This window comes from Elephas maximus, chromosome 19 (genome assembly GCF_024166365.1).
Source record: "Elephas maximus indicus isolate mEleMax1 chromosome 19, mEleMax1 primary haplotype, whole genome shotgun sequence".
Taxonomy (NCBI): Eukaryota; Metazoa; Chordata; class Mammalia; order Proboscidea; family Elephantidae; genus Elephas; species Elephas maximus.
The window spans coordinates 4,655,953-4,675,467 of NC_064837.1; the positions used below are offsets into that span (position 1 = coordinate 4,655,953).

The window sequence follows — 19,515 nt, forward strand, 5'->3', positions numbered from 1 at the left end:
TGGCTGATTTTTCACAAGTAGACTACCAGGTCTTTCTTCTAAGACGCCTCTGGGTGGACGTGAACTTCCCACCTTTCAGTTAACAGCAAGTGTATTAACTGTTTGCATCACCCAGAAATTCCATCTTATCTACACCAAATCAAACCCAAACCCATCGCTGCCGAGTCAATTCCAACTCATAGCAACCCTACAGGACAGAGTAGGGCTGCCCCATGGGGTTTCCAAGGCTGTAAACCTTTACGGAAGCAGAGTCCCACACCTCTCTCCTGTGGGGCAGCTGGCGGGTTTGAACTGTGACTGGTTAGCAGCTGAGTGCCTAACTGCTCAGACTGCCTCACCAGAGCGCCTTATTTTATCTATCTATGGCCATTCTTAATATACCAACACCATGACACTCACACCACTTGTGTATGAGAAAAGATAACAGAAATGTGATCATTCTGTGTTCAGATGCCATAAACACCTAAGACTTGTTTTTAAATATTCCAACTACAATCAGTCTCACTGTTTTAGAATTACACTATGTATGTCTTACTAAGATTCTTCAGCTCTTCTGTCAAATTCTCTAAGCCTATGCATTGTTCCCAAAAAAGATTTTCTATAAGTAAGCTTGGTCAATGAGAAAAGAAACAGTCTGGTTTACCTCCTTTTACTCTGGATTTCAGGTTCAACTCTCTTTAAAAACAAACAAACAAACAAAGCCACTCTTTCTCTTATCCTTCTCTACTTTCAAAAGCCTCTCTGCCTCATCTCTTCATGTCCTCAGTTTGACTCAGTAGCGTTATTCATCACTTTCTCTTCTCAGAGAGCAGGTGGCTTAACCTCATCGTTATCCATTTTGTTCCTTCTCCTTATTGTCATCCCAGAAGGAAAGGAGACACTAGTATTCTTCAGTTTGCAGAATGGCCCAGAATATACCTTCTAGACAGTGTTAGACCAGAACAAGCTATCTCTAAGTCTAGCTATAAGATGAGACAATAAAAAAGACTTACACAAAGAGAGCAATAAAGTTCTTCCGCAGGAAACCAAAAGAGACCTACATAAGTGGAAAAACACATCTTGCTCATGGATAGGAAGACTTAACATTATAAAAATGTCTATTCTACCAAAAGCGATCTATAGTTTTAATGCAATTCTGATCCAAATTCCAATGACATTTTTTAATGAGATGGAGAAACAAATCACCAACTTCATATGGAAGGGAAAGAGGCCCCAGGTAAGTAAAGCATTATTGAAAAAGAAGAACAAAGTGGGAGGCCTCACTCTACCTGATTTTAGAACCTGTTGTACCACCACAGTAGTCAAAATAGCCTGGTGCTGGTACAATAACAGGTACACGGACCAATGGAACAGAATTGAGAATCTACACATAAACCCATCCACATATAAGCAGTTGATATTTGACAAAGGCCCCAAAGTCAGTTAAATGGGGAAAAGACAGTCTTTTTAACAAATGGTGCTGGCATAACTGGATATTCATCTGCAAAAAAAATGAAACAAGACCCATACCTCACTCCATGCACAAAAACCAGCTCAAAATGTGTCAAAGATCTAAATATAAAATCTAAAATGATAAAGATCTTGGAAGAAAAAATAGGGACAATGTTAGGAGCCCTAATACATCGCATAAACAGTATACAAAACATCACTAACAATGCAGAAGAAAAACTAGATAACTGGGAGCTCCTAAATATCAAACATCTATGCTCATCCAAAGACTTCACCAAAACAGTAAAAAGATCACCAACAGACTGGGAAAAAGTTTTTGGCTATGACATTTCCAATCAGTGCCTGATCTCGAAAATCTACAAGATACTGTAAAAACTCAACTACAAAAAGACAACCCAATTAAAAAGCGGGCAAAAGATATGAACAGACACCACTAAAGAAGACATTCAGGTAGCTAACAGATACATGAGGAAATGCTCACAATCATTAGCCATTACAGAAATGCAAATCAAAACTACAATGAGGTTTCATCTCACTCCAATGGGGCTGGGATTAATCCAAAAAACACAAAATAATAAATGTTGGAGAGGATGTGGAGAGATGGGAACACTTACACACTGCTGGTAGGAATGTAAAATGGTACCACCACTTGGAAATTGATGGGCACTTCCTTAAAAAGCTAGAAATAGAACTACGATACGACTCAGGATTCCCACTCCTTGGACTATATCATAGAGAAATAAGAGCCTTTACACAAACAGATATCTGCACATCCATGTTCACTGTGGCACTGTTTACAACAGCAAAAAGATGGAAGCAACCAAGGTGCCCAACAGCGGATGAATGGATAAATAAATTATGGTATATTCACACAATGGAATACTACACATCGATAAAGAACAGTGAGGAATCTGTGAAACATTTCATAACATGGAGGAATCTAGAAGGCATTATGCTGAGTGAAATCAGTCAGTTGGAAAAGGACAAATATTGTCTAAGACCACAATTATAAGAACTTGAGAAATAATTTAAACAGAGAAGAAAATATTCTTTGATGGTTACGAGAAGCGGGAGGGAGAGAGGGAGAGAGGGAGTATTCACTAATTAGATAGTAGATAAGAACTACTTTAGGTGACGGGAAAGACAACATACAATACAGGCAAGGTCAGCACAACTAGGTTAAACCAAAAGCAAAGAAGTTTCCTGAATAAACTGAATGCTTTGAAGGCCAGCATACCAGGGGCAGGGGTGTGGCGACTATGGTTTCAGGGGACATCTAAATCAATTGGTATAATAAAATCTATTAAGAAAACATTCTGCATCCCAGTTTGGAGAGTGGCATCTGGGGTCTTAAACACTAGCAAGCAGCCATTTAATATGCATCAATTGGTCTCAATCCACCTGGATCAAAGGAGAATGAAGAACACCAAGGACACAAGGCAATTACGAGCCCAAGAGACAGAAAGGGCCACATAAACCAGAGACTACATCAGCCTGAGACCAGAAGAACTAGATGCTGCCTGGCTACAACCGATGACTGCCCTGACAGGGAACACAACAGAGAACCCCTGAGGGAGCAGGAGAGCAGTAGGATGCAGACCCCAAATTATCATAAAAAGACCAGATTTATTGCTCTGACTGAGACTAGAAGAACTCCGGGGGTCATGGCCCCCAGACCTTCTGTTGGCCCAGGACAGGTACCATTATCAAAGCCAACTCTTCAGACAGGGATTGGACTGGACTATGGGTTGGAGAGGGATGCTGGTGAGGAGTGAGCTTCTTGGATCAGGTGGACATTTGAGGCTATGTTGGCATCTCCCGCCTGAGGCGAGATGAGAGGGTAGAGGGGGTTAGAAGCTGGCGAAAAGAGAGAGTGGAGGGAGGGAGCGGGCTGTCTTATTAGGGGGAGAGCAATTAGGAGTTTGTAGCAAGGTGTATATGGGTTTTTGTGTGAGAGACTGACTTGATTTGTAAACTTTCACTTAAAGCACAATAAAAATTAAAAAAAAAAAAAAAGATGAGACAATAATACCTTGTCTGACTCACAGGGTAGTTGTGAAAACCCAATGACATAATTATGGGTTAATACCCAAGTAGCATGTAGTTTCCTAGAATCAGGCAAGAAAATATGGTTCCAAACTTCCTTTCAGAGAAGCGCTCTAAATATTCCCAAATACCTGGGACCACCCAGGAGTCCTAAGAGAAGCAAAACAGGCATGAGCTGGGAGTCCCAGGGGTCACTGTTGGCTCAATGGCACACCAAGTACAGCAGTGCAGCCTACTGTTTTTAGAAACGCAAACATATAGCGCTCATTATCTTACTGCATTTTTAACTATGAAAAACCCCAACCAAACCCAGCGCCGTCAAGTCGATTCCGACTCATAGCGACCCTATAGGACAGGCTAGAACTGCCCCATAGAGTTTCCAAGCAGTGCCTGGTGGATTCACACTGCCAACCCTTTGGTTAGCAGCCATAGCACTTAACCACTACGCCACCAGGGTTTCCACAGTAGGTCTGAAAATACAAAAGACAAATAAGCAGGATTAACATTCTACTTTAATTACAAATAAATGAGAATCCTTTTTGTAATAGTGTAATAATATTTACATTCTTTTTAAACAGAATTTATAAAATTTTATTTCAAATCTAAATTAAGTTTATGAGAGGAAAAATACTGAGAGGGTCTGTAGTTTCAAATATTCCCTTTGGGTCAGTAAGTAAAAATAGCTTTGTATTTATCTAAAAATAAAGTTCCGAGTAATAATCTACCTGGGGTAGGAGAAGGAAAGTACCTGTGAGCTTGATTTTAGATAGCCGAGCCAAGATCCCTGGCAAATTACCCAGATGCAGCTTCATCTCTTTCCACTGGTTTTCCTCTTTTTTTCCCATTTCTACTGAACCTTCAGTTATTGAGGCGGAGTCTAGTTCTAGCGATTCCTTTTCACTTGGCCTCTGGGACAACGACAGGCTGGGTGGTGAAAGAGATCTCGTCGCATATATTTCTGCTTTGGCTGGACCCGAAGATGTTTTTTCAAAGAAAGAAGATGCCATTGGTTCTGACTTTGGTTTCACTTGCTGGCTGAGGCTTCTGTTCAGTTGTGTGACATACTAAATAAGAAAGCACACGTCAGTCCAGAACCTTAAACGGTTGTGTTTAGTAACCCCTCCTATCAGTTCAGCTTTTATGGAAGTTGAAAATTGTCCTATAACTTTAACCTTAATTAATTCAGCAGATATGTATGGAGTGCTTATACACGAAAATCTCTATAGATATGAAGAATATGCTTAATGCCTCAGCAAGGGGTTTGGATTCTGTGTTTTAGAAATCTTAGGAATTTAAGTTCCTTGTAAGATAAATTTGTTTTTTTTTAATGCATCTTCTCCAGAATTCCCCCAACACTAAACCATAAACTGGAGGTTAAATACTCCCAATACAAGGAAAACGTTTTCTATAATCAAGAGCCCACTGACTTACAGCAGTGGGGTGTGTGGAAGAATGCAGGCATCAACAGTCAGACAGTCTATACCACCTACGAGCAAAAATTAGTAACTACTACTCACATTTGTGAGGTGCTTTACAGTTTAATATATATCTCATTTGGAAACCCTGCTGGCGTAGTAGTTAAGTGCTACAGCTCTTAACCAAGAGGTCAGCAGTTCGAATCCACCAGGCGCTTCTTGGAAATTCTATGGGGCAGTTCTACTCTGTCCTATAGGGTCGCTATGAGCTGGAATTGACTCGATGGCAGTGGGTTTGGTTTTTTTTTTATATATATCTCATTTAATCTTCACAACAGTTCTTAAAGAAGATGTATCATTATTAGTACCTAACTTACAGGTGAGGAATTCCAGGCCTGGAATTAACTGACATAGTCAATAGTCAACAACCAGTTATGGGTGGCCCTAGGACTAGGACCCACCAGTCTTGATAACTAGTTAAGTGACTTTTTCATACATCACAAAGACTTGAAATAGCATATACTAGTCTTAGATAGTAACTACAAACTCATAAATAAGTAAAAAGTAAATTCAGAGTCCTGTTTACATGATTAAGGTAATATACATATTTGAGTTTGGTCCCCAACTTAAAGGGATTGAAATTATCTGGAAATTTAAAACTCTTATCAAAAAATGACCTTTCAGAAAAGGCATTTTAAGTTAAAAAGAGGTAAGACAAAAGTTAAGTAGGGCTTTAGATTATGAATTTGCTGCTCTTTGATGCTATGAGTTTTTAGCTGTCATTCTCCCATCTATGATCCTTGTTTTCTGACAAGATGGCCAGTCCCCTCATTGGTACTCACAATGTCATGGAACCAAGCTAGATAAGGGCCTACGTGAGGATTCAGATGCATTACCAATGCCTACTGTAAAATGCCTAGCAAATTACAAAAACTAAGTTTCTTTGTGTCTACACAGAAGTACATGTGATAAAAGACTTTTTAAAATATATGGCTGATGTAAGACAATCATAGGGCCACGCCGTTAAAGCCATGACTTCTGCATTACCGATGGACTCACAGAACTTTAAATAACTGACAAAGTTGTATCCTAACAGTTCAGCGTTTCCCAACTTTAGCCTAACTGAAACATGCAAGAAGTTTACAATCTTTCTCCAAACCTAATCAATAAGTTCAGGATCATATTTTGACCCTCAAATGCCAGAATTATTTTGGTTTTAGTTAATAATAATCACAATATGAAATTAAAGTTTTGGATGAACTTAGAAAATAACAAAAAAACAAAACAACACTGCTCTCAAGTCGATTCCGACTCATAGCAACCCTGTAGGACATTGCAGAACTGCCCCATAGGGCTTCCAAGGAGCGGCTGGTGGATTCGAACTGCTGACCTTTTGGTTAGCAGCCAAGCTCTTAACCACAGCACCACCAGAGCTCCATAAACTTAAGAGGACACTAAATAAAAGTCCTTTTTAAAATAATCCTTCCTAAAACGTTTCTTACAATAGGAATTTCTGAAATCCCCTCACACAGAAGAAAGTAAAGGCAGAGACAGGCAGAGTAAGGGTGGTCTTCTAAATATACCATGCGCTTGAGGAAGTTAAAGTGCTGAAATGTAATCCGCTGCTTATGGACGTTCCTGAAAAGGCGCATAAACTTGTGAGGGGATTCCTGCACGGCTCTTCTTTCCTGGTACCAGACACATCCTCCTACCCAACCTACAAAACAGAGACAAGGGATAAAAATGTTAGTCATGACTGTTTCTCACCAAATGATGGCTGCACCTACCAGGAGGCAAAGCCAGCATCACATTAAGCATCGCCCTGTGTGACTGGTCAGAGCTTTGAAATGATCTAGATCAGATCTGTGAATCAGTGCAATTTATCAGCCCCATACACTCTGTAAGTCAGTCAACTGAATTCTTCAGCAGGGATAGGGAAAATTTTCATTTGGGGATCATTATGCCTTTATTATATTAAATGCTAAAATGATCACACTGTAATAGAGATTTTTTAAAAAGAAAAAGTAAAATCAGTTCAGTCACTCAAAAAAATTAAAAAAGAAAACCACAATTTTTCTTAATAAAAAATAGTAAGTTAAAACATAAATTTCAACTTAATGTTTTAGCCATGTAGTGAAAAGGCAATTAAAAGAGAGGAAATAATCTCAATAAAGTATGACTTGATCAATCCAGTTAGGAGTAAGCTAGTTTCATTATATCCAAATTTGGTTTTTATTCATTCCTTCTCTCAAATATCAATAAATCCAATGCTTCCATCTCAAGCTTTGTTCCAATTTAACCCTTCAACAGTAAGATACTACAGATTCCCTTTCCTTTAAAAGCCTCTCCTCCCACGGCTTCTGTGACACTAAGGCCTCCTAGCTCCCTCCTTCCAGTACCATCACCTCTCAGCTGCCTACTGCATCTCTGCTACTTTAAGGTGGTGCGTCCTCACTGCTCTGAACACTACATACTGTCCCTGAGCAAATGCAATCATAGGGTAATTTCTAATCTTCAACCTATTTCTAGCGTGCCATATGCCCATTTCCAACTGATTTCTTGGTATCACATGGATGGGTTATGCCTTTTTAAAAATTTTTATTTGCAGTAAAATACATGACAGAATGTTTCCCATTTCAACAGTTTTTATTTGCACAATTTAGTGACGCTAATTACATCCATCACGTGGTGCAACCATAATCACTATCCATTTCCAAATTTTTCCATCACCCTTAGCAGAAACTCAGTGTCTCCTGAGCAATGACTCTCCTTTTCCCCCCAGTCCTGCCCCTGGTTACCACTAATGAACTCTGGTCTCTATGCATTTGCCTATTCTAGATATGTCATATAAGTGGGATCATACAATATTTGTCCTTTTGTGACTGACTTATTTCACTCAGCATGTTTTCAAGGTCCACCCATGTCGTAGCATATATAAGAACTTTTATTTCTCTTTGTGGCTGAGTAATACTCCACTGTATTGACATGCCACATTTCACACATTCATTCCTCTGTTGATGGATGCTGGGGTTGTTTGCAACCTTTTGGCCACTGTGAATAATACTGCTGCAATATGTCTTTAAGAACACTTTATTTTCACCCTTATCTTAGTTCCCTACTAGAGATAAAACTATTATCTATTTAAGAGTTTGGAGCCCTGGTGGTGAAGTGGCTACGAGCTCAGGCTGCTAACCAAAAGGTTAGCAGTTCAAATCCACCAGTCCCGCTATGGGTCAGTCCTACTCTTTCCTACAGGGTCGCCAGGAGTTGGAATTGACTCGACAGCAACAGGTTTTTTTTTTTTTTTGAAGAGCTTAGGAACATCTTTAACTCTTCCTTCCTCATCATCTAACAACTATCAGGTCTTGTCAGCTTTCACATCTAGGTCAAATCTGTCTCCTTCTTTCCATTCCTAATGATCTAGACCGTTATCATCTTACAGTTGGACTATGGTATCAGTAGTATCAAGCCAGTCATTGTCTTCAGTAACTTCCTTTCCTCTCCAAAGCCAGTTACATGAAGCCAATCCTTTTCTTCCCAAAGACAAGAGTATATCACACACAAAACTCAGCACAGTAACACCTCGCCATGCCCCACTAAGAACAGCACACAGTTCCACCCTTTTGCTGACTTGTGCTCATGCTGTCTCCTTGCCTGTCATGCCCTGGCCCCACTCTCCGCCTGTCAGATTTCCAAAGGCTCTTTCAAATGCTGTACCATGTCATGCCATTTTTCTGGCACCTCTCAAGGCAAATTGCTTCCACTGCCATATCTGTTAGTTCCTTGATAGCAGGAATCTTCTTCTACTCACCTTTGGTACAAGAGATAGCAGAATGCCTTTCATATAATGAAGTAACTGCTTCCTGACTGATATCAGACTGCGGAAAGCTTATCTGGACTGTGGGGGAAAAATGATCACTACCCCTTGAAATACATGACAATCATCTTAGACTGGAGATAAACATTTCGTCATCAAAATTTTACTTCAAATCTCAGTTAATTCTGAAAGGTTTGTTTTCATAAATGTGAATATTTTCCTTTATATGTATATATAAAGGAATGTTTTTTTTTTCCTTTTTAAATTCTCTTTGAAATTTTAGAAATGAAAATCATCCTATACGGCCACAAGTGTCCTCTGATATTCAATGTTGTATGTGTGTGTGCGCGTGCGTGCAGGTACACAATGTTGTCTGTGTGCGCATGCAGGTACACTAGAGAGAACAAGAGAGGGAGGGAAGGAGGGAGGGAAAGAGAAATGGATGCAGAGGGAGAGAGAGAGAAAGGGCCGTATTTTTTCTTCTTTACATTTTCTTTCTTAACATTTTTCTTTGAGATATCAGGAATTCATTACTAAAAGATTATATAGAAACTATCAAAGTTTTATTGTTCTGAGGCTTTCTATCAAAAACAATTTTGAGTTCATCTGGTCCCAGTGGGAAATGCATGTGGCTGGGAGGGAAAGATATGTGGGTCAAACAGATTTTAGAAAATGGCAGGGAGAAGAAAACACAACTAGGAAACATCACTTAAAAATGATTTAAAAAACACTATGTTTAGTCAAAACATGTCACATTTTTATGAATCAAGAGTCTGTGAACTGAAAGACATTTCAACACATGTGAAGGAGTGTTGATTTGAAGCTACTCAGGCCTTACAATAAAAAACCAGCTGTCGTGCTCGCTTTGGCAGCAGATAGACTACAACCGGAAGGATACAGAGAAGATTAGCACGGCCCCTGCACAAGGACGACATGCAAATTCGTGAAGAATTCCATATTTTTTAAACAGAAATCCAAAACATTAACAATAAAATTTCAGAATTAGACAACTACAGAAAGTCATAAGAGCAGGACTGAAGCAATGGAAGTCAGAATTAGTGACACTGATGATATAGCACTTGATACCAATTAATGTGAAGAAAAATCAGATAAAAGAATTAAAAAAAAAAAAAAAAGAAACCCTAAGAATTATGTGGGACTCTATCAAGAGGAATAACCTATGAGTGACTGGAGTACCACAATGGGAGGGGAGGGGGGAAGAATAACAGAAAATACAGAGAGAATTGTTGAAGCTTTGTTGGCAGAAAACTTCCCTGATATCATGAAAGATGAGAAGATACCTATTCGAGGAGCTCACTGAACCCACACAAGGTACATTCCAAAAGAAAGTCACCAAGACATATTATATTCAAACTTGCTAAAACCAAAGATAAAGAGAGAATTTTAAGAGCGGCTAGGGATAAACAAAAAGTCATCTACAAGACTAAGCTCAAACTACTCAGCAGAAACCACGCAGGCAAGAAGACAATGGGATGACACATACAGAGCCTTGAATAAAAAAAATCACCAGCCAAGAATTATATATCCAGCGTAACTCTCTCTCAACTATGACGGCGAAATTAGGGCATTTCCAGATAAACAGAAGGTTAGGAAATTTGTAAAAACCAAACCAAAATTACAAGAAATATTAAAGGGAGTCCTCAGGTTAGAAAATTAGTAACACCAGACATATACCCAAGACTAGAACACATACGGAACAACCAGATATCAACCCAAATAGAGAAGTCACAAATAAAACAAAGCCACAACCCTGAAAATTGGGAAGCAAAGACATCAATATATAAAAGATAACAATACTAAAGCAAAAGAGAGGGACTAAATAACGTACTCGTACGTCTTTCATACGGAAAAGAAGTCAAGGTGATATACAGAAATAAAAGATTAGTTTAAACTTAGAAAAATAGAGGTAAACATTAAGGTAATCACAAAGGAAATTAACAACCTACATATCAAAATAAAAAACAAGAAAAACATAAAGACTCAGGAATACAAAATCAATGATGAAAATACATAAAGAAAAATGACTCAGCACAGAAAATTCAGTTGAACAAAGAAACTAAACACTACCAAAAAAAAAAAAAAAAAACACAAAGCGACAGCAGTAATCTCACACCTATCCATAATTATGCTGAATGTAAATGGATTAAATGCACCAATAAAGAGATAGAGAGTGGCATAATAGCTTTAAAAAAACACGATCCATCTATATGCTGCCTACAAGAGACATGCCTTAGACTTAAAGACACAAACAAATTAAAACTCAAAGATGGAAAAAAATATATCAAGCAAACTATCAAAAGAGAGCAGGAGTGGCAATATTAACCTCTGGCAAAATAGATTTTAAGGTAAAATTCACCTCAAAGAATAAGGAAGGACACTATATGACAATTAAAGGGTCACTACACCAGAAGGACATAACCATAATAAATATTTATGCGCCCAACAATATGGTTCCAAAATACACAAAACAAACTCTACCAGCACTGAAAAGAAAAACAGCTCCACAATAAGAGTAGGAGACTTCAACACACCACTTTCAGTGAAGGACAGAAGATCCAGAAAGAAGCTCAATAAAGACACAGAAGATCTAAATGCCACAATCAATCAACTTGACCTCACAGACATATACAGAACATTCCACCCAACAGTTGCCAAGTATACTTTCTTTTCCAATGCACATGGAACATTCTCCAGAATAGACACATATTAGGCCATAAAGCAAGACTTAACAGAATCCAAAGTATTGAAATATTACAAAGAATATTTTCTGACCATAAAGCCATAGAAGTAGAAATCAATAACACAAAAATCAAGGGAAAAAAATCAAATACATGGAATCTGAACAACATCGTGCTAAAAATGATTGAGTTACACAAGAAATTAAGGACGGAATAAAGATATTCATAGAATCAAATGAGAATGAGAACACATCCTACCAGAACCTTTGGGACACAGCAAAAGCAGTGCTCAGAGGTCAATTTATAGCAATAAATGCACACATCCAAAAAAGAGAAAAGGCCAAAATCAAAACATTAACCCTACAACTCAAACAAATAGAAAGCAGCAAAAGAAGCTCTCGGGCACCAGAAGAAAGCAAATAATAAAAATTAGAGCAGAGTTTAATGAAACAGAGAATAGAAAAACAACTGAAAGAGTTAAGAAGACTAAAATCTGGTTCTTTAAAAAGATCAACAAAATCAATAAACCACTGGCAAAACTGACAAAAGAAAAACAGGAGACTAAGCAAAAAACCCAAATAAGAAATGAGATGGGCACTATTACAACAGAACCAACTGAAATTAAAAGGATCATAACAAAATACTATGAAAAATTTTACTCTACCAAATTGGAAAACCTAGTGGAAACGAACAAATTTCTTAAAACACACTACCTACCTAAACTAACACAAACAGAAGTAGAACAACTAAATAAACCTATAACAAAAGACAAGACTGAAAAGGTAATTTAAAAACTTCCAACAAAAAAAGCCCTGGCGGAGGGGAGATGGGAGTGTAGAGGGGGTTAGAAACTGGCAAAATGGTCACAAAAGGAGAGACTGGAAGGAGGGAGCAGGCTGACTCATTAGGGGGAGAGTAAATGGGAGTATGTAGTAAGGTATACATAAGATTCTATGCGAGAGGCTAACTTGATTTGTAAACTTTCACTTAGAGCACAATAAAAATTATTTAAAAAAAAGAAAAAGAAAAAAAAAAGCCCTGGCCCTGACAGCTTCACTGGAGAATTCTACCAAACTTTCAGAGAAGAGTTAACACAACTACTACTAAAGGTATTTCAGAGCATAGAAAAGGAGGGAATACACCCAAAGCCATTCTATGAAGCCAGCATAACCTTGATACCAAAACTAGGTAAACATGCCACAAAAAAAGAAAATTAGAGACCAATGTCCCTCATAAGCTTAGAAACGAAAATGTTCAACAAAATTCTAGCCAATAGAATTCAACAACATATCAAAAAAAATAATTCACCATGACCAAGTGGCATTCATACCAGGTATGCAGGGATGGTTCAACATTAGAAAAACAATCAATGTAATTGATCACATAAATAAAACAAAAGACAAGAACCACATGACCTTATCAGTTGATGCAGAAAGGGCATTTGACAAAGCTCAACACCCATTCATGAAAAAAACTCTCAACAAAACAGAAATAGAAAGGAAATTCCTCAACATAATAAAGGGCATTTATACAAAGCCAACAGCCAAAATCATCCTAAATGGAGAGAGTCTGAAAGCATTCCCCTTGAGAACAGGAACCAGACAAGTATGCCCTTTATCACCACTCTTATTCAACACTGTGCTGAAGGTCCTGGCCAGAGCAATTAGGCTAGGAAAAGAAATAATGGACATCCAACATGGTAAGGAAGAAATAAAAAGTATCCCTATTTGCAGATGATATGATCTTATACACAGAAATCCCCACAAGAAAACTACTGGAACTAACAGAATAGTTCAGCAGAGTATCAGGATACAAGACAAACTTACAAAAAATCAGTAGGATTCCTTGACACCAGCAAAGAAAAGTTTAAAGAGGAAATTACCAAATCAACGCCATTTACAATAGCCTCCATGATGATAAAATACTTAGGAATAAATCTAACCAGGGATGTAAAAGACCTATACAAAGAAAACTACAAGACACTACGGCAAGAAACCAAAAAAGACCTACGAAGCGAAAAAACATACCTTGATTATGGGTAGGAAGGCTCAACACTGAAAACGTCAATTCTACCCAAAGCGATCTACATTCTACCCAATCTGAATCCAAATTCCAATGGTATTTTTTAATGAGGTGGAGAAACAAATCACCAACTTCATATGGAAAGGGAAGAGGCCCCAAATAAGTAACGCATTACTGAAGAAGAAAAGCAAAGTGGGAGGCCTCACACTACCTGATTTTAGAACCTATTATACTACCATGGTAGTCAAAACGGGCTGGTACTGATACAACAGATACACAGAACAAGGGAACAGAATTGAATATCCAGATGTAAATTCACCTGCCTATGAGGAGCTGATATTTGACAAAGGCCCAAAGTCCACTAATTGGGGAAAAGACTGTCTCTTTAACAAATGGTGCTGGCATAGCTGGATATCTATCTTCAAAAACAAACAATGATGAAGCAAGACCCATACCTCACACCATGCACAAAAACGAACTCAACATGGATCAAAGACCTAAATAGAAAATCTAAAACGATAAAGATCATGGAAGAAAAATAGGGACAACTCTAGGAGTCCTAATACATGGCATAAAAAGAAGAAAAAATATTACTAACAATGCACAAACACCAGAATACAACTAGATAGCTGGGAGCTCCTAAAAACCAAACACTTATGCTCACCAAAAGACTTCATGAAAAGAGTAAAAAGACAACCTACAGACTGCGAAAAGGTTTTTGGCTATGACAGAGCTTATCAGGGTCTAATCTCTAAAATCTACAAGATACTGCAAAACCTCAACAACAAAAAGACAACCTAATGAAAAAATGTGCAAAGGATATGAACAGGCACTTCACTAAAGAAGACATTCAGGTGGCTAACAGATACGTGAGGATCATTAGCCATTAGAGGAATGCAGATCAAAACAACAAAGCGATACCATCTCACCCCAACAAGGCTGGCATTAATCCAAAAACACAAAATAATAAATGTTGGAGAGGTTGTGGAGAGACTGGAACACTTACACACTGCTGGTGGGAATGTAAAATGGTATAACCACTTTGGAAATTGAGTTGACGCTTCCTTAAAAAGCTAGAAGTACCATACCAGAACCTACTCCCGTCGAGTCAATTCCAACTCATAGCGACCCTACAGGATAGAGGAGAACTGCCCCGTAGAGTTTCCAAGGAGCACCTGGGGGATTTGAACTGCCGACCTTCTGGTTAGCAGCCGTAGCTCTAACCAACCACTACACCACCAAGGTTTCCTGAAGTGCCATATGATCCAGCAATCCCACTCCTTGAAATATATTCTAGAGAAATAAGAGCCATCAATCAAACACATATATGCACACCCATGTTCACTGCAGCACTGTTCACAACAGCAAAAAGATGGGAACAACCTAGACGCCTATCAACGGACAAATGGATAAACAAATTACGGTAAATTCACACAATGGAATACTACACAGTGATTAAGAACATCGATGAATCTCCGAAACATCTCATAACATGGATGAATCTGGAAGGCATCATGCCGAGTGAATCAGTCAGTCGCAAAAGGACAAATATTCTATGAGACCACTATTATAAGAACTCAAGAAAAGGTTTAAACACATGAGAAAACATTCTTTGATGGTTACGAGAGTAGGGAGGGAGAGGGGTATTCACTAACTAGATAAAAAACTAGATAGTAGACAAGAATTATTTTAGGTGAAGGGAAGAACAACACACAATACGGGGGAAATCAGCACAACTGGACTAAACCAAAAGCTAAGAAGTTTCCTGAATACAACCAAACACTTCCAGGGACAGAGTAGCAGGGGCAGGGGTCTGGGGGCCATGGTTTCAGGGCACATCTAGGTCAATTGGCATAACAAAGTTTATTAAGAAAATGTTCTGTATCCCACTTTGATGAGCAGCATCTGGTCTTAAAAGCTAGCAAGCGGCCATCTAAGTTGCATCAACTGGTCCCAACCCACCTGGAGCAATGGAGAATGAAGATCAAAGACACAAGGAAAATATGAGACCGAGAGACAGAAAGGGCCACATAAACCAGAGACTCCATCAGACCAAGACCAGAAGAGCTGGATGGTACCTGGCTACTACCAATGACTGCCCTGACAGGGAACACAACAGAAAGTCCCTGACAGAGCAGGAGAAAAGTTGGGCCCAGAACTCAAATTCTAGTAAAAAGACCAGACTTGATGGTCTGACTGAGACTGGAGGGACCCCAGAAGACATGGACCCCGGGCTCTCTGTGAGCCCAAAACTAAAACCATTCCCGAAGCCAACTCTTCAGACAAAGATTAGACTGAAATATAAGACATAAAACGATACTTGCAAAGAGTGTGCATCTTAGCTCAAGTAGATAATGTAAGACTAAATGGGCAGCTCCAGTCTAGAGGCAAGATAAGAAGGCAGAAAAGGACAGGAGCTGGTTGAACGGACACAGGAAATCCAAGGTGGAAAGAGGGAATGTGCTGTCACATCACAGGGAGAGCAACTAGGGTCACATGACAACGTGTGTATAAATTTTGTATGATAAACTAACTTGAAGTGCAAACTTTCACTTAATGCACAATTAAAAAAAGTTGCCACCGTGTCAACTCTGATTCATGGTGACCCCATGTGGATCATATGTGCTCCATAGGGTTCTCAACAGCTGATTTTTCAGAAGTAGATTGCCAGGCCTTTCTCTGTCCGGGTGTTTTTAAACCACCAACCTTTTGCTTAGCAACCGAGCATGTTAAGTGTTTGCACCAACCAGGGACTATAACTCTGGTAACACATGACCGTATCCACCATCAGGGGTCATGACTGCAAGACTTTTAAAATTACATGAGCTGAAGGTTCTGATTTTTTGTTTAATGCCTATTAAATACTTTAAACTTTTAGAAGCAAAATCAGACACGACTATTAGATACCCAATATAATCTCAGTTTACTTCCCTCCTACCATGTTGTTTCCCCATCAAGTCTCCTTAGTGGATCTTCCCAGTAAATCAAACAGACCATTTACTATCAGATTTTTTTTTTTTTTTTTGCTATTATGACGTTCACAGTTTTAGGAAGAAGAGTGTCTATTAATTCCTTCTATAGCACCATCACAAAGTTTGATCTAGCAACTAATCATTTTGGCCATCTGCAGCCCACCTACTTGAACTAGGAAATTTAGGGCAGTCCTATAAATCCAAAAATCAAACCCACTGCTATCGAGTTGACTCTGACTCATAGCAATCCTACAGGACAAAACAGAACTGCATGATAGGGTTTCCAAGGAGCAGCTGGCAGATTTGAACTGCTGACCAATCCTACAGGCAACTGGAAGGCAGTAGAGCTGTTCTGAGAGGAGCAAACTAGAGAGACCTCCACACAGAAGTGATAATACAAGAAGTAAGAGAGGATGAGTTCTCCAAGAATGAGTGTCCAGGATCAGGATCAAAGAACACTCACAGTCAGGAATGGGAGAAGTAACAAAGAGGTGATTCAAAAAAGAATCATCTAAAAACCAAACCCACTGCCGTTGAGTCCATCCCCACTCACAGCGACACTACAGGACAGTATAGAACCGTCCCCCAGGGCTTCCAAGGAGCAGCTGGTGGATTCAAACTGCCGATGGTTTGGTTAGCAGCTGTATCTCTTAACCACTGTGCCACCTGGGCTCCAAAAAAAAAGAATCATAGACCTTTTTAAAAAAGCTTTACACTATGGAAAATTTCAAACATATACAGAAGTAGAAGAGTAAAGAGTGAACCCCTATTATTTATCTCCTAGTTTCAACAATTACCAATCCATGGCCAATCTTGTTGCAACTAAACTCCTGCTCACTCCTTACCCTCCTCCACACTTTTTGAACCAGAAGAGGCCTTTGAGATCATCTTGCTCAACTGCCTTATTTTATATGGGTAAACTCAGTTCCAGAAAAGTCAAAAGATTTGCCCTGAGATCACAAGAAGCAGAAAAGACCCAACAGCAATATTATGGGAAAGAAGGGAGGACTTTCACAGAATCATGGTGATGAGCCCTGCCAGATGTTGCTGAGAGCTTCTGATAGGTGAGGCACGGAAAAAGTTCCTGGAATTTGAGCGAGAGAGTCCCTGGCTTCTCCAATCTGGACCACTGGCAACACATTCCTCACATTGCCATTAGTTATCATTGTAAAACACGGGAGCAAACAATTCCCAACTCCCTCTTTAATATCTTCCCATTTCATCAGGGCAAATTTGAATCATTAACAAATAGTTATTGAGAGTCAAGAATGTACTAGGTACTGCTCCAGGCACTGGGGATACAGAGGTGAACAAGAGAAACACTGTTCTGCCTTCACAAAGTTTATATTCCAGTTGGGTGCAGATAATAAACAAGTATGTAAATAAACCATTACACTATGTTAATCATGATACGGGGCTCTAGTGGCACAGTGGTTAAGAGCTCTACAGCGAACCAAGAGGTCGGCAGTTCAAATCCACCAGGCACTCCTTGGAAACTCTTTGGAACAGTTCTATTCTGTCCTATAGGGTCTCTATGAGTGGGAATCAACTCCATGGCAACGGGTTTTAATCTTGATGAAAGAAATAGAGTGACATGGGAAGAGACGCACTGGACCTTAGACAGGGTGGTCAGGGTAGGCGGCTCTGAAAAGGTGACACCTGAGCTAAGATCTGACAGATGAGACGGTAGCCTTGCAAAGAGCCAGGAGTCAAAGAACATTTCGGCTTCAATATACATTTGTCACAGGTCCCTTCAAGTGGGAGGGTTCTATCAGGGGCCACACCACACACCCAAAAGTCTGAGGGGCACTAGGGCCCGCTACCTGCAGTCATCATTATTATCACCATGACCCTTTTTGTCAAGGCTTAAAAGGCTTCTGAGTGGCAACAAACCACTTCCCTTTTCATTATGAGTCAGGAGCTAGGAGCTGAGGCTCTGACAAGCCAAGATGTTCGCGAAGCCGTAGGTTTTACTCCTGTCCCCTCTTCTCCGCCTTCACTACCTGAAAAGCGGAAGACGCCCAGGCACGGCCGCTTCCCGAGGGTTGGGAGGAGGAGCAGATGGTGTGGACCGTGGGGGTCACAGTGCGAAACGCTGCCCTGGCTCCGTGGTCTCTTCACCCCAGGCTACTCGAATGGGTACTTGCTTCCAGCCCGTGCCCAGCCGACCTCCCCAAGGGCTCCCAAGGTTGCAGCTAGCCGGAACCACGGCCTCAAACGTGGCAAAAAGAAGAGAATTATGCCGAAGTTCGTACCCGGGACGGCTTCAATACCTGTCAGGAGGCGTGAGGAAAGAGCGTGCGAGGATGTGGCCATAATGCACACATCTGACCGCTCCCGGAAACCCCGTGTCCTCTCTCCTCACCGGCTACTGGGCGCCGCCATCTTCCTTCCCCACGCCACGGGGAGGAGGGACGTTTCCGTTTCGTCACTTCCGGCAGGCAGGACCAGGGGAAGAAAGCTGTGACTGGAGGTGAGTGGGACTGGAACGGTGGAGGGTATTGGAGTCCGGGTTGGTCACCTGAGGTAATTTGGGAAAAAGAGAGCGGCAAGGTGTGGCTGTGTCTTCCTGAAGGAAAATCGCATGCGAACGGCAGCCCCGCGCCTCCGGGTCGTGGCGGTTGGCAGCTGCTCGGGGTGACCGCGGGCGTCTGCGGACGACGTCGCCCTCCCGGGAGCGCCTGCGATGGGCGGGGCTTGGCTGTGCGCTTACCGGCGGGCGATTGAAAGCTTCCCGGGGCCGGGAGGGCGTTGCGTGTTCAGTGCGAGGATTCTCGCCTTCCTTGCGGGAGAGCCGGGCTCCGTTCTCAGCCGGCACGTCATGTGCAGCCCTCCAGCCGCCTGTCAGTGAAGGCTCGATTGTTGCTGCGATGCCGAACAGGTTTCACTGGAGCATCCCGCGTAAAGCGACTAAAGAGAAAGGCTGGCGATTTACTTGGGAAAACCAGCCAGTGGAACACCACATGTTTGGGTTCTCCATCAGCTGGGGTCCGCTCCCAAATACCAACAACTGCTGGCGACCAGAGTGCTGACGATGCTTCCACTGGCCGGCCTGATCAGCAGTGCGGCTCTAACTTCACGTATTTGCTGTCGAA

The 19,515-nt window shown here is 40.6% G+C and overlaps 1 protein-coding gene and 1 non-coding gene across 2 annotated transcripts in view; one reads left to right on the forward strand and one right to left on the reverse strand.

Moving 5' to 3' along the window:
* The window catches only part of LOC126063279 (protoheme IX farnesyltransferase, mitochondrial), a 205,983-nt gene extending 187,211 nt beyond the window's left edge, over positions 1-18,772 (reverse strand). Inside the window, exons 1-3 of the mRNA XM_049861554.1 lie at positions 18,676-18,772; positions 6,494-6,627; positions 4,244-4,559 (exon numbers count right to left, since the gene is read on the reverse strand). Of these exons, the coding sequence (XP_049717511.1) occupies positions 4,244-4,559; positions 6,494-6,627; positions 18,676-18,736 (511 nt within the window). The 5' untranslated portion in view covers positions 18,737-18,772. The remainder of the gene's footprint in view (positions 1-4,243; positions 4,560-6,493; positions 6,628-18,675) is intronic.
* LOC126063434 (U6 spliceosomal RNA) lies at positions 9,588-9,690 on the forward strand. The gene has a single exon (XR_007514374.1). It is a non-coding gene; the product is annotated as a U6 spliceosomal RNA (small nuclear RNA).
* Positions 18,773-19,515: the final 743 nt, after the last annotated feature.